The sequence below is a fragment of the Haematobia irritans genome, chromosome 5 (assembly GCF_050003625.1).
Source record: "Haematobia irritans isolate KBUSLIRL chromosome 5, ASM5000362v1, whole genome shotgun sequence".
Taxonomy (NCBI): domain Eukaryota; kingdom Metazoa; phylum Arthropoda; class Insecta; order Diptera; family Muscidae; genus Haematobia; species Haematobia irritans.
In genome coordinates this window covers 120,592,497-120,614,698 of record NC_134401.1, presented here as the reverse complement: position 1 = coordinate 120,614,698, position 22,202 = coordinate 120,592,497, and the positions used below count along the sequence as shown (strand labels likewise).

The 22,202-nt window shown below is 31.9% G+C and overlaps 1 protein-coding gene across 3 annotated transcripts in view; it reads right to left on the bottom strand.

The window, feature by feature from the left end:
• Positions 1-424: 424 nt before the first annotated feature.
• The window catches only part of LOC142237433 (uncharacterized), a 94,247-nt gene continuing 72,469 nt past the window's right edge, over positions 425-22,202 (bottom strand). For all 3 annotated transcript variants that reach the window (XM_075308742.1, XM_075308743.1, XM_075308744.1), the window contains 4 exons: positions 4,902-8,404; positions 4,671-4,844; positions 4,327-4,601; positions 425-4,268 (listed from right to left, as the gene is read on the bottom strand). In XM_075308742.1, coding sequence (XP_075164857.1) covers positions 3,317-4,268; positions 4,327-4,601; positions 4,671-4,844; positions 4,902-8,396 — 4,896 coding nt within the window. In that variant the 5' untranslated portion in view covers positions 8,397-8,404 and the 3' untranslated portion in view covers positions 425-3,316. The remainder of the gene's footprint in view (positions 4,269-4,326; positions 4,602-4,670; positions 4,845-4,901; positions 8,405-22,202) is intronic.

The window sequence follows — 22,202 nt, the reverse complement described above, 5'->3', positions numbered from 1 at the left end:
TTTTTTACTACAAATATGGTAAAAATATTGCAGTCTCAGAATCCGGAATTTCATCGAAAAATCATCTTGGCTAAAGAGGCTAATTTCCACATCAGTTCCTGCGTCAATAAACAAAATTGTAGCATCTGACGCGCGGAAAACCCATGAGTTATTATTGAATAGCCTCCCCATCTTAAAGGTGTAACTCTTTGGTGAGGTTTATGATCTCGTGGGGTCACTGTATCTTACCTTTTCAATTATGAGATGAGGTGAGATCAACAGTTCGAAATTTTTGTCTGCTGAAAATTAGCAGTCAGTGTTTGCTATTAATAGCAGTCTCCATGAGTCTAGTAAAGCTGCAATTGTCTGCACAGCATGGCATTTTCTAGAAACTTTTCTACTGAAAATCATTTAAATCAACACAAAAACAAACAAGAAAAAAACATCATATTTTTACTTAATTATTTCTAATTTTTATTTAAAATAATTTTTTTTATTGATATTTATTTGTTTTATCGTACACATTATTAATTACTTTTGTATTTAGTTTTCATTTATATATGTAGGGTATATTTTACAAAACTTAACAATTACATAATACTAAACTTAAAAAAAAAAGAGTTTCAACAATTTCTAATTTGTTCCTTTTCGTCAAATTCGTTGATGTTAAATTCCAATATAGGATTGGGGAAATAATAAAAATAATATTCATAGATGCTAGAAAGGCATATGAAACAAGAAAACAAAAAAATACTAAATTAAATTAAAATAATTAATTTAATAAAAATCGTTCTTTACGTTTTTGTTGTTGTTATAATTTAAAGCTAAATAATTACAAATTATAGAAAAAGTTTTTGTTTTTTGTTTTTGAGGGGAAGGCGGGGATATGGGAGAAATAAATAGATATTTTAATAATGAGTATGTTTATGACTTTCTTTAAAGAAGAATAAGAGAAACAATGACACTTTTCATTATCCAAATTCATATTGAAAATGGTATAGATGGAAGAACAAGAAGAGATAGGGAGATTCTATGGTGAAGGTAATAGAAAGAGATTAGAAAATAGAAGAAATTGTTATGACCAAATTAGATTTTGTGTTTTACATTTTATAAACAATTTTAAAGTTCGATCCCTGACAAATAGAAACCCATATGAATATCTATCGAATTTTGAAGCTCATAAGTGCATGGAGTTTTTCTATGAATCAGCAATTTCAATTGTTCGATTTTTATACTTAGTTGCCGATTAACACCGTGTTTGTAATTTTTTCTAGAGGTTCAAATCCGAGACAATGATTTCTTATAGATATCAATTATTTCAAGTGTGTGATTTTAATACTAAGTTGCCGATAACACCGTGTTTGTAAATTTTTTACTAGAGGTTCAAATCCGGCTTTGGTGAAAATTCACACTGCATGGCAATAACCTATTTTTTCATGTGTTTCTTTATGCGAAAAAATTGGAGTCGATAACATCGTCCTAACGAAAATTTGGATGGCAAAAGTGCCAATGCATTTCTTATGAGGGCTTCGATAGGGCGAATTTTCGTTAAGCAATTGTAATAGACTCTTTGAACTCACACATGTTTTTTTGTTCAACTTATAGAGGATTTTTTATAAATCATCGAAATGTGTGTCCTTTTCATTTCCATAAATAAAGAAAAAAAAACTATTCCAAATGAGTTCCCCAAAAGTTGTACAATAAAATATTTGTGTCAAAATGTGTGACCTTAATTTTTGCTACCCCAAGGAAATGTATGTGCGAAATTGCGAAAATTCCATGAAAATGTACTTATATATTCGATAGCGAAAAATCCATGAGGCGTCTATCTGGATTGTTTACATTTTGGAAACAACAAAGACTGTGTTATCGGCATGTGGACAAATTTTCCGGAAGAGGTATATAGATACTAGGACAACGTTACTCAATTCTTTGTTGGGCGAAGTGTTGTCGATTGTTTTATTTTTTCTCATAAAAAAGTTGGACGTTATTATCGACTAGTTAAATTTTTGCTCCACAAGAAATGCATTGAGATATAGTGTTATTGGCATTCAAAGGAAGTTTCGGTTGGAGGTACGTTAATTTGCGTTGCAAGCCAATAAGACAAGTTTTCATGTTGTTCTTGTGGGGGAAAGCGTTAACAATCGATAACAACGTCCTCATGAAAACTTTGTTGCTAAAAATGAAAAAAATTCATTTGCTGGCGATGCTATCCTTCTGCAAATGAAATCTTCGTTATAAGTCCGGTATGCATGCCTTGGAAAAATTCTTGTTGTATGCCAGAAAGTTAGTTTTGTCAAAAGACTAGATGACGAAACTGTATTATCGGTATGCAGAAGGAATATTCGCAAATTATATATAGAACTGTATACAAATTATATAAACACTCGGTAATGCCTTATATTGAAGCTATATAGAAGGTTTTCTTGCACATTTTTATGGAAGAAAATGCAAATAATCGATAGCATCTTCCTAACTGAAATGTCAGCATCAAAAACGCCAATGAATTCCTTATAGGTATTAGAAATTTCGTAAGAGCTGCATACTGCGCTAATGGGGAAAAGCCAAACAATCGGTAACACCGTACAGTAAAGTCACTATCTAATGCCCTATAAAGACTATCAGTTATTCCGGGCGGAATGTCGATGTTTGTAAAGCATCTTACAGTGTGTCAGATGGATACGATTTGTCGGCGATGACTAAATAATCGGTAAATGTGTTATCGACCCCATAAACATGCAGCAGTATCGATTATACCTTCGGACTTAACTTATATTATGCACAATATATGGGTTATGTTCGACACGAGCACTGTCGTCCGGAATAACTGATAGTCTGTAAAGCGCATAACTTTTCGTTAGAAATCCTAAATTTTAACCACACTACAATATATGTTTGACAACACAATCGATACTACAGTTATTTTTTATATAATGGATATTGAATATATCGATTTTTGAATTTATCGAAAAATTATCTTTAGAATAGGACACTCTCTTCAGACATATTAAACATATAAAATTGTAATATAAACGGTCGATTAAAATTGAGTTATATCGATAAATGACCAATAAAAAACCATAAAGTTATCGATATTGATCACAACAACAAATCGATTATGTTACACAAAATACAAGGATTACAATTACTTATCCAATTATCAAATTTTAGAAGTAAATTTAAAGAAGTTTTGAAAGCTACGTTATAAAATAATAAATTAATAGAAGTCGAAATGTGCAGTTTATAGAAAATTAGAAAGTGACAGATTTCGTTTTTGGTAGAGAAGATAAAAATAATAGTGATAATTGTAGAACTTCCTAGTTATCCTAATAACAAATTAATTTAATTTATGATTGGCTGGTAAATCATCCGATTTTATACAACGCCCCCTATAACAGATTTCTGTTTCGGGTGTTTGCTCTGGCATATCTTTTGCTGGCGCTGATGTTGCATAAACCACATGCTTCATAAGCTCTCGATGGAAAGCTTTTTTATCCTCCACCGACATGGGTTCGGTAAAATCAGGCTGTGGAGCAAATGTCGTCGTCTCAAATTTGGGTCGTTTTATATGTGTATATTCCTGGCGACGTTTACCCACAGCTGCCAATGCAGCTGTTACCGCTGTATCATCGCTTTCCTCAATTGAGAAAAGCTCATGAAGTTGTTTCTTAACTTCAGAGAAAAGGCTAGGTTGAATTTCTAGATCTTCTTCCATGGCGGTGTCACTATCCATTCGCCTGGTGGCATTTTCCTCTTCCGCATTCGTATCCATTAAATTGTGTTCTGTGGTACTTTCAGTCATATCATAGTCATCGGTCACCACCGTGCTCATGGGCGTGGTGGGAGCATATGTTGTGCTGAAGGTGGCCTCTTCAGGTCTGTATGTTGTTATACCATATTCCTCCATGGATCCCAAAGGCATGGGTGTTGTGGATCCTGATGTATACATGGCATTTATTTCAGCCGCTGTTGTCATGGGTGTGGTAGTTTTCCAATCTTTCATTAAATCCACAGTAGTTTGGGCTTTTTCCTTACTATTCAGAGAATTGAATATTTGAGAACCCAGACTTTGGGATTCGGCAGTTTCAAAACTTTCCCCATTGTTTTGACCACTAACAATGCGAGTTTTCTTCCATTTACCACGACGATTTAGACGATTGGCTATGGTGGATTTTTGGGACTCAAAAATAGTGCCATCTGATGAAGCTTCTGTGGTCATGTCTACTGGTTTTTCCTCAGGTGCCTTTCCCATGACTTCTTCCAGAAGTTCTGCAAAGGATTTCTCAGGTCTGCAATGAGAATATATTAGCAAAGACATTGTAAATATTATGGAGCCTTAAGACTTACTTCAAATTAGGTTCCTTCATTTGAGGTTTCGAGGCTGCACTACCAGTTGAGGGTGCTAAATTGGCCGACACTCGCACTTCATAGTTATCCTCTCCCTCACCATTGGGTCCAGCTGTTACAATTTCCGGTTCTTCTTCGAATTTGTGTTTATTAATCAAGGGATTCTTGGGATTAACTGGCTTGAAATTATTGGTGGGTCCAAATTTCACCGCTGGCGACCATTGTGACTCTTGGCCCTCTAATTGGAATTTTTGCTTATAACGACGTCTGGGTGTCTTTTTGACCCAAGCAAAAAAGAAGGAGCCATTTTTAGTCGACGGTTATTTGTCAAACGTATTACTTACCTCATTATCATAGAGATCCTGATTGAAACGATTCAATTTGCGATAGTTTTGTTTGGGCTCTTCTGTGGGCTCATTATCTTCTTCAGGGGCTGCAGTTGAAGAGGCTGGATGATATGGACGACGGGTGCGACTACGAACCTTTATCACTTTGCGGGGTGGTAAACGATTGCGGATCTATGAAGGATAAAGGTCTGTAAAAAAATTCCTTTTTCCCGCATGTCTTTAACTTACCGAAGGTCTATCTTCTGCCGCAGGTGTTGTTGTTGTGGGAGCCTCTGTGGTTGTGGTCCTAATTCTTGGATAATTTCTTCTCGCAAATGGTGACCGCCTTGTGGTAATCACCACTGGGGCTTCTGTGGTTGTTGTCGTACTCGTGGTGGTTGTCGTCGTTGTCGTTGTGGGTTCTGGAGTCGTTGTTGTTGGTGGTGGAGCTGGTGTGGAACTAGGATAGGCTGTGTATACCGGATTTATTTCATTCCTCACTGGTTCTGTGGGATTCAAATCTTCTTGATTGGGGAAGTAACCGGGACCATAGTTATCCTTATATTGATTATATTGTTGAGCTATTTGCATGGGTTCCAATAGGCCAGCTGGGAAAACTTGTTCATTGTCTATATTGTTACTGGGAGTTACCGTGTAAACTTGTTGTGTTTCGGAGGTGGGAGCCTCTGTAGTCGTGAAGTCGTATGAACTAGGTCTAGCTGTGGGACTACTGGCAATACGGGTTCCACCACTAGGTCTGAAGACGGGATAGTTTTGTTTCAATACATCACGTTGATAGTCCAAATCCTCGGTTTGTTCCACTACCTTGGAAGATCCATTGTACTTCTTCTTGGGTTTTAGTCTCAGAGTCTGTCTCTCTTCGGAAGTAGGTTTATAACGAATGCGATTGGGATTACGTATTAAGGGATTGCGAGATGCTGAAGGTCTCTTTGTGGTGCTGGTTGAGACATCTGTGCCCTCGAGATTAGTGGTAATTTGCGAAGCTATGGAGTTGCGAGTACCAAATGGTCGCCTGACTCGAGTGGCTGGTCGTCTGGTAAATGTTTCCCCATCATTGTTATCCGCCGACTCCGTTAAACTGGCTTTAGTGGGTTTTCGTACACGGTTCAAGGGTCTTCGCGAAGGCCTTGTAGAGGATTCTTGTTCATAGATGGGTGTCACAGTGGTTTGTTCTACTTCTGTATTTTGTTGTTCCTTCATATCCTTCAGATTATTTACCAATCCCGGAAGATGAGGAGTCAATGATGGCAATTCCGAAGGCAATTGGTAAGGATTTGGATCATATTCCACTGGACTGTCGGTGATTTCATTTTGAACATAAGAAGGACGATGATTTGCGGGCAAATTGTTATTGTTTACCGATTGCTGTTGTTTAGGAGGCAAAGTATTGGGATACTCTTCTTCGTCTGGTACAGGACCCACAGTAGGAGTATAGAAGGTAATACGCGGCTTTACTGTTGTCGTCTTTGGTGAGACTTCATATTCAAAATTGACCGGAGTATATTGAACTTGATCGTAATTGGAATTGGATTGACTCACAATCTTGGGCCGATTGCGTATGGCATCTTGCTGGCGATAGTATTGTTTCATGCGATATTCTTCCTCCGCTGTGGTAGTGTGCAATGGTGGTCGAGTGGTCAAGCGGGGTTTCTCCTCCTCAGGCTGGGGTTGTGGAGTTTGATTGACATCATGATACAAATGACCACTGGATCCGGGGAATTCCACTTGAGCCTGGGTATTGTAAGCATAATAGGTTTGAGGTGGTGGTGTTGTAGAGGTAGTTGAAGTAGTGGTGCTGGTCGAGGAGCTGGTACTGGTCGATGAAGTGCTGCTAGGTTTGGTGGCTATTTTGTAGTATTCATCAGGAGTTATTTGATTGGGTATGGGATTGAATTGGGCATAAGGATTGCTCAATTGTTGATTACCAAAGAGAGGTTGTTCCACTTTTGAGGTCTGAGGCCGCTTCTTCTTGGGACGATCTTTTTGGGGTGTTATCTGAGGTGAGGACACTTCCTGAATTACATCTTGGTCCAAGTAATAGCTGTACTTATTGCCACGGTTTGAGTTACCCTTAACACGTTGTGATGTGCGTGGACGTTGTGTGGTGGTTTGAACTTCTTGATAATTCGGATGGAAGAGAAGAGGCGCCTGAGTCGAGGTACGAGGACGCTGTGTGGTCAATGGAATATCTTGCAGTTGTGGCTGATAGTAAACATTCGACTGTTGCGTAGACGGTGCACGTTGTTTGGCCAAATTCACAACTATTGAACCCACATGAGGTTCAGGCAGGAGAATTTTATTAAATCCACCAGGAGTACGATAACTCAAAGGAGCCACAAAGTAAGGAATATCACTGATATCCTGTCCACCACTTTGCAATTGCGACAAGTAGGGTAAATCGAATTTCGTATAACCATTGGGCGTTGGCATACCAGCGGGACCCACAAATATGTCAGGGGTATTTTGATTGGGAGCATCTATGACAGCTATGTTCTTTGCCGAGGCCAAGGCATCTACAACATCGGTTTGTGACGGTCTCGCTGAGGCCCGATATAAGAACATGGCCAATGCCGGTTGATGGGCTTTTGGTTTGGGCTTTGGAGCTGCAGTTGTGAATTGAGGACTAGCAAAGTTTTGGAAGATATTGGAGGGTTTCAAAGATGTGGTTTGTGGTTTAATTGTAGTACTGGGATATAGATTTGCTGCCTGCTGGCCTCCTGGAGCAACGGGATCGGGAGTATAGAATTGATTAATTTGATAGGGATTTACGGTGGGTAAGTTTCCATTGAATTTAGGAGGTTGCTCGAATAAATTTTGAGTTTGTGGTTGCTGCTGTTGTTGAGTTTGGGGCGAGGGGAAATTGTAGACATCATTATAGGGAACATAAAGAAACTGGGCATCTTGACCAGGTGCAGCGGCAGATGGGTCCGCAGCCAAATTACTGAAAGGCGTACGCAGTGAGAAAGCCGAGTCGCTTGGAGGATTTGTTGGGAAAACTTGAGGAGTAACAGCCTGTAAAGGAGATGGTGTAGGCGTTGACAGCGGCTTATTATCCTTAAAGAAATTCTTCAGTGATATGGGATCTTCTATGACATTCTGTTGGGTAAATGGTTTCTGTTGCAGGGCCTGAGTGAAAGGTTTTTGTGGTATAGGATGGAATTCTGGAGGGAAAGCGGGTTGTTGATTAAACAATGGTGAACTGAAGAGAGTTGCTTGGCCTCCATTTCCAAAGGCATGAGAAATTTGATAGCCAGTATTCACTCCCGAAGAAGCCAATGGGGCTGGACGGGAATTTTGTTGATTGAAAGGCATTTCAAATTTAAAGAAAGATTGTGAAGTGGGATCTTGATTTCTCAATGGTCCATTGGATTGTCTCAGCGATTGAGTTTGTGGAGCATTACCAAAACTCTGGAATTGAAATGGAAAGTCAAAAGGTGCTGGTTTTGGTGATTGTGGCGAATTAAATCCACTCTTTCCTAAATCAGAAAATTTCGCACTGGGTGGAAATGACTGCGAGTAGGTAAGAACACGACCATTGCCGGAACGATCTTTGGTAGTACTATCTGCAGATTGAGCCAATGGAACCCAATCGAAACTGTCCGATACCCCGGGATCGGTAGGCTCCAATTGCCTTGACCATTTGTCCAGCGATGAGGAATATTGAGCTGAGGCCAGCAGCCATATGCAGGCGGTGGTAGAAACAAATAGCAGGTGTCTCGTCATTGTAAAGCCTGAAAGGAGATGGAATGAAAAAAAAAAAAGAATCTGCGATTAGATCATTAATTCCAGATTATATAAAATATTTTCTTCTACTTGAATGATATGTTCTCGATTCACGTTTCCCAGCTATATGGTATAGAGGATTTGATCAGAGATATATGCATTGGAATTGTTATGATTTGAATTTATTATAGCATACCGGTTTTAAAATGAATGTTAATGGAGTTCATGGTAGACACAAGAAAAAAACACAAATCGTGAAAGTAAATTATTAGTCTTTTGCTAACTATAATTGGTTTCTCTTTATTGCTACATAAGATCAAGTTAATGTAATTGCAATCTTTATAATCAATCCAATCGATTGTCTGGAGTAAGTGTTCGTACAGCTAAAATGCCAATTGGCTTAACTTATATAAAGTCATATTGGAATTTACATATACGATTTATAAATTTTGCTTATAGCTTTTGGCATATAAGCTTTTCTTCATTTTATCCTACCAGTGTCTTTGAAAGATCATGTAATCCAATCAAGTGTCTATGGTTGGAAATTTTCATACGAAGACTAGAGACAAAGTGCACGAAACAGTTCAAGGCTAAATTGGACATGGATGATATTTGTTGTTCCTATAGAAATGAAATTTTTAGAAAATTTCCTATAGAAATAAAATTTTGTGAAAATTTCCTATAGAAATGCAATTTTGTGAAAATTTTCTTTAGAAATGAAAATTGGGTATTTTTATTTCTATATTTTCTATAGAAATAAAATTTGACAAAATTTCCTATAAAAATAAAATTTGGACAAAATTTCCTATTGAAATGAAATTTTGCAAAAATTTCCTACAGAAATAAAATTTTGACAAAACTTCCTATAAACATGAAATTTTGACAAAACTTCCTATAGAAATGCAATTTTTATGAAAATGGAATTTTGACAAAATTTTCTATTAGAAAATGAAATTTTGACAAAATTTCCTTTAGAAATGAAATTTAGATAAAATTTCCTATAGAAATGAAATTTAGACAAAATTTCCTATAGAAATGAAATTTAGACAATATTTCCTATAGAAAAGAAGTTTTGACAAAATTTCCTAAATAAAAGAAATTCTGACAAAATTTTCTATAGCACTGAAATTTTGACAAAATTTCCTTTAGAAATGAAATTTAGATAAAATTTCCTATAGAAATGAAATTTAGACAAAATTTCCTATAGAAATGAAATTTAGACAATATTTCCTATAGAAAAGAAGTTTTGACAAAATTTCCTAAATAAAAGAAATTCTGACAAAATTTTCTATAGCACTGAAATTTTGACAAAATTTCCTTTAGAAATGAAATTTAGATAAAATTTCCTATAGAAATGAAATTTAGACAAAATTTCCTATAGAAATGAAATTTAGACAATATTTCCTATAGAAAAGAAGTTTTGACAAAATTTCCTAAATAAAAGAAATTTTGACAAAATTTTCTAAAGATTTCATTAATTTTGACAAAATTTCCTATAGAAATGAAATTTTGACAAAATTTCCTATGAAATGAAATTTTGTGAAAATTTGCTATAGAAACGAAATTTCGACAAAATTTCCTATAAAAATGAAAGTTTGACAAAATTCGTTATAAGAATGAGATTTTGACAATATTTCCTATAGAAATGAAATTTTGGCAAAATTTCTTATAGAAATGAAATTTTGACAAAATTTACTATAGAAATGAAATTTTGACAATATTTCCTATAGAAATGAAATTTTGGCAAAATTTCTTATAGAAATTAAATTTTGACAAAATTTTCTATAGAAATGAAAATTTGACAAAATTGAATAGGAATGAAATTTTGACAAAACTTCCTATAGAAATGAAATTTTGTGAAAATTTGCTATAAAAATGAAAGTTTGACAAAATTCCCTATAGAAACGAAAGTTTGACAAAATTCCCTATAGAAACGAAATTTTGACAAAATTTCCTACAGAAATGAAATTTTGACAAAATTTTCTAAAGAAATGAAAATTTGTGAAAATTTCCTACAGAAATTAAATTTTGACAAAAATTCCTAAAAAAATTAAAGTTATACAAAATTTCCTACAGAAATGAAATTTTGTGAAAATTTTGATAAAATTCCCTATAGGAATGACATTTACACAATATATCCTATAGAAATGAAATTTTGGCAAAATTTTGACAAAATTTCCTATCGAAATGAAAATTTGACAAAATGGAATAGGAATGAAATTTTGACAAAATTTCCTATAGAAATGAAATTTTGACAAAATTTCCTATAAAATGTAATTTTGTGAAAATTTGCTATAGAAACGAAATTTCGACAAAATTTCCTATAAAAATGAAATTTTGACAAAATTTACTATAGAAATGAAATTTTGACAATATTTCCTATAGAAATGAAATTTTGACAAAATTTCCTATAGAAATGAAATTTTGACAAAATTTCCTATAACATGTAATTTTGTGAAAATTTGCTATAGAAACGAAATTTTGACAAAATTTCCTATAAAAATGAAAGTTTGAAAAAATTCCCTATAGGAATGAAATTTTGACAATGTTTCCTATAGAAATGAAGTTTCGGCAAAATTTCTTATAGAAATGAAATTTTGACAAAATTTCCTATAAAATGTAATTTTGTGAAAATTTGCTATAGAAACGAAATTTTGACAAAATTTCCTATAAAAATGAAAGTTTGACAAAATTCCCTATAGGAATGAAATTTTGACAATATTTCCTATAGAAATGAAGTTTCGGCAAAATTTCCTATAGAAATGAAATTTTGACAAAATTTCCTATAGAAATGAAATTTTGACAAAATTTCCTATAGAAATGAAATTTTGACAAAATTTCCTATAGAAACGAAATTTTGTAAAAATTTCCTACAGAAATGAAATTTTGACAAAATTTACTATAGAAATGAAATTTTGACAATATTTCCTATAGAAATGAAATTTTGACAAAATTTCCTATAGAAATGAAATTTTGACAAAATTTCCTATAAAATGTAATTTTGTGAAAATTTGCTATAGAAACGAAATTTTGACAAAATTTCCTATAAAAATTAAAGTTTGACAAAATTCCCTATAGGAATGAAATTTTGACAATATTTCCTATAGAAATGAAGTTTCGGCAAAATTTCTTATAGAAATGAAATTTTGACAAAATTTCCTATAGAAATGAAATTTTGACAAAATTTCCTATAGAAATGAAATTTTGACAAAATTTCCTATAGAAATGAAATTTTGACAAAATTTCCTATAGAAACGAAATTTTGTAAAAATTTCCTACAGAAATGAAATTTTGACAAAATTTACTATAGAAATGAAATTTTGACAATATTTCCTATAGAAATGAAATTTTGACAAAATTTCCTATAGAAATGAAATTTTGACAAAATTTCCTATAAAATGTAATTTTGTGAAAATTTGCTATAGAAACGAAATTTTGACAAAATTTCCTATAGAAATGACAGTTTGACAAAATTTCTTATAGAAATGAAATTATGACAATATTTCCTATAGAAATGAAATTTTGACAATATTTCCTATAGAAATGAAATTTTGACAAAATTTTCTATAGAAATGAAAATTTGTGAAAATTTCCTACAGAAATGAAATTTTGACAAAAATTACAAAAAAATGAAATTTAGACAAAATTGCCTATAGAAATGAAATTTTGTGAAAATTTCCTATAGAAATGAAATTTGGCAAAATTTCCTATAGAAACGAAATTTTGTAAAAATTTTCTTTAGAAATGAAATTTTGAAGTTTCCATTTTACATAAATAACCTGCGTTGAGCCTTTTTATGAACTCTCCAATTTCTTCGTAGCCAGTTTCATTGTGAAGCAACGAAGTAGGATACCTCCAGTGCTTTTTAGTGATTATTTTTAAACATTTGTTCTGGATAATTTGCAGCTTCTTCAAGTGGGTTTTGGCAGCTTTAAACCAAACCGGGCAAGCATACGTTAAGATAGGTCTAATAATGCTTTTGAATAGCAGATTCTTGTTTCTGTGATCAAGAAGAGATTTTTTACAAAGTAGTGGCCAAAGAGCCTTAAGCGTTTTCAAGGACTTATTTCGAATATTTTCGATGTGTTTTCCATATGTTAGATTTTTGTCAATTGTAACCCCTAGGTACTTGACATCATCCGTAATTTCTATAGTTTCATCTCCCAGTTTGAGTCGACGATGTGGTTTTCTTTTAGGAGATTTGTTGTAGGGAAAAATGATCGCCTGTGTTTTGCTTGGATTCATTTTAATCCTCCATTTTGCAAAATACTTATTACAAATTGTTAAACCTTTCTCCATTTTCTTCATCAGTGCCTTAGTTACTTTGCTAGATGTTATGAGAGCTGTGTCATCTGCATAATATGCTACCTTCATAAATGACGGCGGGCGGAAATCAGATGTATATATTGCATAGAGCAAGGGAGAGAGAACTGATCCTTGAGGTAAGCCAGTGGAAAGGAATTTTTCCCCAGAGATAAAATTATTGACAGCAACAATAAATGATCTTTTATCAAGGAAATCTAATATAGTTTTGCTAAGGTATTTAGGCACATTTCCTTGTATTAATTTGTAAATAAGTCCTTTGTGCCACACTGTATCGAAAGCTTTCTCTACATCAAGTAGTACTAGCCCTGTAGAACGTTTATTGCGCCTGTTTTTGTTGATAATATTTTCGATTCTGTAAATTTGGTGCACACTACTGTGGCCGCTTCTAAAACCAAACTGCTCATTACATATAATTGAGTTTTCTTCGGCAAACGAGGAAAGCCTAAAATGAATCGCTGTTTCATATAGTTAGAAGTTAGAAAAACTTATCAAGATTTTGTTTCTATAGAAAATTTTGTAAACATTTTATTTTTATAGAAAATTTTGTTAAAATTTTATTTCTATGGAAAATTTTGTCAACATTTTATTTCTATGGAAAATTTTGTCAAAATTTTATTTCTATGGAAAATTTTGTCAAAATCGTATTTCTATAGAAAATTTTGTCAAAATTTTATTTCTATAGAAAAATTTTGTCAAAATCTTATTTCTATAGAAAATGTTGTCAAAATCTTATTTCTATAGAAAATGTTGTCAAATTTTTATATCTATAGAAAATATTGTCAACATTTTATTTCTATGCAACATTTTGTCAAAATTTTATTTCTATGGAAAATTTTGTCAAAATTTTATTTCTATAGAAAATTTTGTCCAGATTGTATTTCTATAGAAAAATTTGTCCAGATTTTGTTTCTATAGAAAATTTTGTCAAAATCTTATTTCTATAGAAAATTTTGTCAAAATTTTATTTCTATTGAAAATTTTGTCAAAATTTTATATCTATTGAAAATTTTGTCAAAATTTTATTTCTATAGAAAATTTTGTCAAAATTTTATTTCTATAGAAAATTTTGTCAAAATTTTATTTCTATAAAAAATTTTGTCAAAATTTTATTTCTATTGAAAATTTTATCAAAATTTTATTTCTATAGAAAATTTTGTCAACATTTAATTTCTATGGAACATTTTGTCAAAATTTTATTTCTATGGAAAATTTTGTCAAAATTTTATTTCTATAGAAAATTTTGTCAACATTTTATTTCTATAGAAAAATTTGTCCAGATGGTATTTCTATAGAAAAATTTGTCCAGATTTTGTTTCTATAGAAAATTTTGTCAAAATCTTATTTCTATAGAAAATTTTGTCAAAATTTTATTTCTATAGAAAATTTTGTCAAAATTTTATTGCTATAGAAAATTTTGTCAAAATTTTATTTCTATAGAAATTTTTGTCAAAATTTTATTTCTATAGAAAATTTTGTCAAAATTTTATTTCTATAGAAAAATTTGTCAAAATTTTATTTCTATAGAAAATGTTGTTAACATTTTATTTCTATAGAAAATTTTGTCAAAATTTTATTTCTATAGAAAAATTTGTCAATATTTTATTTCTATAGAAAATTTTGTAAATTTTTTTTTCTATACAAAATTTTGTCAAAAATTTAATTCTGTAGAAAAATTTGTCAAAATCTTATTTCTATAGAACATTTTGTCAAAATCTTATTTCTATAGAAAATTTTGTCAAAATTTTATTTCTATAGAAAATTTTGTCAAAATTTTATTTCTATAGAAAATTTTATCAAAATTTTATTTCTATAGAAAATTTTGTCAACATTTAATTTCTATGGAACATTTTGTCAAAATTTTATTTCTATGGAAAATTTTGTCAAAATTTTATTTCTATAGAAAATTTTGTCAACATTTTATTTCTATAGAAAACTTTGTCGAAATGTTATTTCTATAGAAAATGTTGTCAACATTTTATTTCTATAGAAAACTTTGTCAAAATTTTATTTCTATAGAAAATGTTGTCAACATTTTATTTCTATAGAAAATGTCAAATTTTTATTTCTATAGAAAATTTTGTCAAAATTTTATTTCTATAGAAAACTTTGTAAATATTTTATTTCTATAGAAAATGTTGTCAACATTTTATTTCTATAGACAATTTTGTAAAAAATTTTATTTCTATAGAAAATTTTGTCAATATTTTATTTCTATAGAAAACTTTGTCAAAATTTTATTTCTATAGAAAATTTTATCAAAATTTTATTTCTATAGAAAATTTTGTCAAAATTTTATTTCTATAGAAAATGTTGTCAACATTTTATTTCTATAGAAAATTTTGTCAAAATTTTATTTCTATAGAAAATGTTGTCAACATTTTATTTCTTAGACAATTTTGTCAAAATTTTATTTCTATAGAAAATTTTGTCAATATTTTATTTCTATAGAAAATTTTGTAAATTTTTTTTACAAAATTTTGTCTAAAATTAATTCTGTAGAAAAATGTGTCAAAATCTTATTTCTATAGAAAATTTTGTCAAAATTTTTTTTTATAGAAAATTTTGTCCAGATTGCATTTCTATAGAAAAATTTGTCAAAATTTTATTTCTATAGAAAACTTTGTCGAAATGTTATTTCTATAGAAAATGTTGTCAACATTTTATTTCTATAGAAAACTTTGTCAAAATTTTATTTCTATAGAATATGTTGTCAACATTTTATTTCTATAGAAAATTTTGTCAAAATTTTATTTCCATAGAAAGTTTTGTCAAAATTTTATTTCTTTTTTTTTTTTTTTTTTTTTTTTATTATTGCCTTTATTTGCAATCTATTTACATACAGAAATAATTAGCAAATATAATAAATAATGAGTATCTTAAAAATAGTTAACAGAGAAGTTAAGATCCAGTGAACTTAACAAAGTAAATAAATTTCATTTTGGACTTATTTATTCATGTGATTATTTGATTATTTTATCTTAAGTAGGGAAGGTCTAAAATATGCTTTCGTTTTAATCTCTTAACTTCATTGGTATCGTCTAAAAGAGTAATGGCCAGTACGTTAGAGTGGTGACTTAATCGATTGAGATATTTTGTACTAATCTTAACAATTTCATCCTTTATTTTTGGTATATTGAGATCTTTATGTATACAGTTATTTTTTACAAACCAAGGAGCGTTTGACAACAATCTTAAGGTTTTTGACTGATATCGCTGTAAAATTTCTATGTTTGAGTTACTAGAAGTTCCCCACAGCTCTATCCCATAAGACCAAACAGGTTTTAGAACAGTTTTATATAATAGGACTTTATTATATAAGCTTAATTGTGAGTTTGGTCCAAGTAGCCAAAACATCCTTTTAGTCTTTATGTCAACTTCTTTTCTCTTCTTTAAAATATGTTCTTTCCAATTAAGTTTTTTGTCCATATGAAGACCGAGATATTTTACACTATTCGACTTAGGAATAGGGACTCCATTAAGTGTTATTGGCTTATGCAATTCATGTCTTAAGGTAAATGTTACATTGGTAGATTTTTCTGGATTCACTTTTATGTTCCACTTTGCAAACCAAATCTGCAGATTGTTTAACTGTCGCTGAACTGCTCTAGCTGCTACGAATTCATTAGAACTTGATGACAATACAGCGGTGTCATCCGCATAGGTGGCCAAAGTAATATCCTTATTTACGGGCATATCAGAAGTGAAAATATTATACAGAATAGGAGCCATTACACTACCCTGGGGTACACCTGATCCAATTCTTCCTATCTCTGATTGATCATCATTTACAGATACAAAAAACGATCTATTACTTAAGTATGATTTAATAAGTAAGTAATATGGCGTTGGAACAATATTTTTTACTTTAAATAATAACCCTTCGTGCCAGACCCGATCAAATGCTTGTTTGATATCTAAAAACACAGCTGAACAGAACAGTTTTCTTTCGAGAGAATCACGTATAACATTAACAATTCTGTGACATTGCTCCGGAGTACTATGTTTGTTCCTAAATCCAAACTGATGTTCGGGAATTATATTTCTCTTGTCAAGTATTGGGATCAGTCTCTTTAGAAAAAGCTTCTCGAATATTTTTGAGAGAATGGATAACAAGCTTATAGGTCGGTAAGAACTTAACAGATTTTCAGGTTTCCTTGGCTTTAGAACCATAATAATATTGGCATGCTTCCACTGTGAAGGGAAATATGATAATCTTATTATTGAATTAAACAACGTTGTAAGAAAAATGAGTCCTTTTTTGGGCAAACTTTTTAACGCTGTGGCAGATATGTTGTCATACCCAGGTGATTTTTTGTTATTTAACTTCTTTATTTCTTCTCGAACTTCTTGGACTGAAAACGCTTTAATTGGTAAATCCATTTGACAAGGACTATCAATGAAGTCTAGAATCTTATTCATATCGTCATTGGCACAGGTAGTGAATGGTGTGAAAATATCTTCTAGATAGACTTTGTAGGCCTCAGCCACTGTTTTGTCAGATCTGCACCAAGTTCCATCGGCCTTTTTTATTGGCGTTATACGTTTTCGAGGTCTTTTTAAATATTTGGTTGCTTTGTATAAGCTATGTTCATTGGATTTCGAAGGGCTCAAATTTTGTAAGTATTGTCCAATGCCATCATTTTTGGTTTGTTTCATCCTTTTTCTAAGGTATTGAACCGCTCGGTTAAAGTTGGTTTTATCAATAGGGAGCCGCGTCCTTTGCCATCTTTTTCTTAGCCTTCTTTTCTCCTTTACAAGATTTCTTATCTCTTGTGTTAAATAAAAGTTAGATTTTTGTTTTGTTATTTCTCCCGGAGAAGATTGAAACGTGGCTTCGTGAATAAGTTTCACGAGACATTCAACTGCATCATCGATATCAGCACCCGTTTTAAGGGAAATATTAAGGTTAAGATGAGATTCAATCCAAGTTTGAAAGATTTCGATATTTGTTTTGGAAGAAAACGTATTTCTGTTTGTGGCTTTTAAAGATGAGGTGGTCTTGAAGTTTAAAATAATGGGCGTATGATCGGAGCTAAGGTCATCACAGAACCTGATGTCAAGAAGATTTTGAGGTATGCCAAGGAAAACAAAGAAATCTAACAGATCTGGTATCTTTGCCGGATTAGTAGGCCAGTATGTTGGTCTTCCTGTGGATATTACTTTAAAATCATTTTTACTAATACATTCGAATAATTGTTTGCCTTTAGGATTGTTTAGCCTAGATCCCCACCAGATATTCTTTGCATTGAAATCACCTCCAACAATGAACTTATTTCCAAGCTTCTTGAAAAAGTTTTCGTAGGTTGAACTGCTAATATTGAATCGAGGAGGAAAGTAAGCCGAATATATGGAAACGAAGCCGCCGTACTCACAATATATTTTAACCCCCGCAGCTTGAATATGGATCTCAGAGATTTCTTCTAGTATTTCATATTTTATTCTTGATTTAATAAGTATGGCTGCTCCACCATGGGCTCGATCATCAGGGTGATTGGCAGTTATCAGATCAAATCCTTTGACATGAATATACGATTTGCTTGTGAGATGCGATTCAGAAATGAGTAGTATATCTACATTATATATACTTAAAAATACTTCTATTTCATTGATATGATTAGAAATGCCATTAGCATTCCACTCTACAATTATGATGTCGGAATTCATATTTTACTTATTAACACAGACATCATGTTTATGAGGGTATTCGTCATTTCTATCTGTTTTTCCAGCATGGATTCTATTTTACGCAAAAGAGAATTTTCGTTGATTTCTGTACCTCGAAGTGCTTGAGCGTATGACATAGTATTTTGAGGTTCGGCCCTATTTAGTGGAGCAAAGTTAATCTGTGTATTGTTTGGCCTGGATGTTCGTGTTATTCTCTTATTTAATAAGTTCTGATAGAATCTGCAACCTTTGTAACTTGAAGTGTGACTCTCCAAACAATGAACACATTTCGGAGGAACTTCTGGAGACTTGTTACATTCAGTAGTAGGGTGATCTAGACCACATTTGACACATCGAAAGGGTTTCCTGCAGTAGGATTTAGTATGCCCGAATTCCTGACAACGAAAACATTGGACAATGTCGTCGTATTTTATTGGTGCTTCTACTTGAATGATGGCATTGTCAAGCGATTTTAAATTAAATATTTCCTTATTGTTCGGTTTTGGATCCAAATCTACAAAAAACATTGGAAGTGGGACTTTTGTAACTCGGCTCACGACATTACGAACACTTCGCACATCGTGTCCTAGAGATAATAAAAACGCCTTTATATCTGAAGTGTTCGTTGAGTGGTGGAGACCTTTAATCACCACTCTAAATGCACGTTCTGGTTTTAATTGAAAGGTGTGATAGCTTTTTCCCGATTTTTCCAAAAATTTTACTACTGTACGATAGTTCTCAACCGTTTTAATTGAAACTCTAACATGACCGTCTCTAAGACTCTTATAACTAAATTCAGTGGGAGATATTAGCTTATTTAGTCTAGTTACAAGTTTGGAAATATTTTCTACATTAGGTATAAATATTGGAGGGGGTTTCGGCTGACTTTCTTGTGTTGTAGAGTTGTCATCATCGTTTACATTACTAGCAAGAGTAATGAATCGATTTGATGATCCAGGTTGATCATCATGATGTGCTCTCTTTTGTTGATATAATTTTGGGGAGCCACAGTTCTTTCTCTTACCAGGCACTTGCTGCCACTCATCATCATCGTCTTCATTGCTGCTGCTTGCACTTAAGTCGGGTTCTCTCATTGACATTTTTTTTTTATAGGGTTTTGTTTGTGCTTAGAGTGTGCGATCCACAATGGGCATCAATTGCACAAACAACTGATGCACATAAGTTGTAAATAGTCGCTGTAGACTATGATCGTTTGTTGTTTTGATCGAGTCCGTAACAAAAATACTGGTTTATTAACAATTGTTTTTGTTTAGATTCAGTATGCAAAAATAACTATTTGCTCGTATCACCGCACAACACGTCTTACTCTTTTCGTAGTCAGACAACGACTAATTTTATTTCTATAGAAAATTTTGTCGAAATTTTATTTCTATAGAAAATTTTGTCAGAATCTTATTTCTATAGAAAATTTTGTCCAGATTGTATTTCTATAGAAAAATTTGTCCAGATTTTGTTTCTATAGAAAATTTTGTCAAAATCTTATTTCTATAGAAAATTTTGTCAAAATTTTATTTCTATTGAAAATTTTGTCAAAATGTTACTTCTATAGAAAATTTTGTCAACATTTTATTTTTATAGAAAATTTTGTCAAAATTTTATTTCTATAGAAAATTTTGTCAAAATCTTATTTCTATAGAAAATTTTGTGTAAATTTGATTTCTATAGACAATTTTGTCAAAATCTTATTTCTATAGAAAATTTTGTCAAAAATTTATTTCTTTAGACAATTTTGTCAAAATTTTATTTCTTACGGCGACCATAAGTGTCCACTTTTGAGAGTTTTTTTCTGTACAATGTTGAAAATAACTTGTCATTTTTCCAAAATGGTGTAGGATAAACTTCGGAGGTATAAACGTACCTAGCCTGGGTACAGATTGAAAATCCTGATCTGAGGGTTGTCTCAACTTCATTATAATGAGAGTGGTCTCAAAGATATTACTATCCACAGATTTCTTTAATATTTGCTAGATTACATCATAACTTGCTTGAATAAAGATAATCGAGAATCATGTCGTATTTGCATTCTTTTAGTTTTTTTGACACCAATGTAATTTATGATCACTTTTGCTTTCATTTCCATAAAAAAACTCTCAGTGTATTACCTCAATGAATTCGCAGTTTATGACCATATTGACTGTATGCGACGCAATGCAATAACCAAAGGCACATGCAATTCAGTCATTTGTAATTTTTCATTTTGCTTTCAAGTCCAACATCCGTTTTATAATTCAAAGCCATGCAATTTCTGTCTTATATTCGCATATCTTTCTCTTGGCGCATTTGTTTTTACTTTCTTTCCATATCCCTTTTTGAGCTTTTTTTTGGAAGCTCTTTCATTGTTTTGACGGTAACTGAAATTCCGTCCAGGCCATTGAGAGAAAATGAAAGTGGTTGTGTCGTTTTGTAAGAAGTGGCTAAATCTGGGCGTCTTATTTTGGATAGCTGGCTGGCTTGCTTGCTTGATAGTTGCATGACCATGATATCAGATTATTTGGCTTTTAATTTGGTGCATATGCACTACGGTCAAATAACCTCTATGGTGGGTAGGTTTTGTCCAATTTTATGCACTTTTTTTTAGCAGTCGTTGTTGTACATAAACTTGGTAATGGTCAAAGTTGTTTATTTGCTGAACAGATGCTTGGATGAATGGACGGACAGACTATTGCCGTAATAACTGCAAGACATTTATTTTTTGCATTGACCATTGCAATTGCGCAGTCAAGTGCAGTGTTAACCAAGATTTGACAAAACTGAATATAGAAAATGTCTAAGGAAACTGGAAAATTTTTGGGGAAAACATTACAAATCTTATCCGCCTAAGGTCAAAAGCTTGATCTCTAAAGGGGAGGTATATGACTCAATTAATATATGCTACCTTACTAGGTATTTGAAGGAGTATGACTGCTGACAGGAACTGTTACCAATAAAAACGACTGATTCATATGATTAAATTTTGTGAATGTGATCAAAGATTCAGAATCTATGGCTAAAATCGGATGAAAGTCAAGATCAAGCAGCATATCAGACAGGACGCACAAGATTCACAAATACAACATTATTTCTGTCATTGGAGTCCGTTCACCGCTTTTAGCAGGTTAGGTCCAACTAAGATTAGTCTCAACTTTTACCTCTTCGTGGATGATGTGTGACTCAAATTTGATCAACAAACATAGGAAACATTAGGGATACAAAAATCGAAAATCGCTATTTGGACTTTTTTAATAGATTCTTTTTATGTTGAAAACTCACCAAAATTCATGACGTCAAATTCGGTTCAATAAGATTAAATACCGAATTTCCGAAATTTGGGAAATAATAGTCGACTTTTTAAAAAATGTAAAAAATTCCTAGTAATCTCTAACTGAGGTGTTATCCGCATTTGTAACCATTTCACTGATCCGTTTGTCCTGCAAAATTGCGGTTACAACAATTGAATTTTCGACTTTTGATTTTATTTATAATCGCGTAAAATCAACTACTCAAACATTGATGGTGACTAATCGATTAATAGACTGTATATTGGCCAAAACGATAAATAAATTTTTTAAAATTAAAAAATATCTTTTAAAAATTTGGAAAAAGTTTCAAAATTTTATTTCTATGGAAAATTTTGTCAAAATTTTATATCTATGAAAAATTTTGTCAAAATTTTATTTCTGTAGAAAATTTTGTCAAAATTTTATTTCTATAGAACATTTTGTCAAAATTTTATTTCTATGTAACTAATCAAATGTTGATTGTGATTAATCGATTAATAGACTACTTATAGTGACCAAAATCAGTGAATCGATTTTT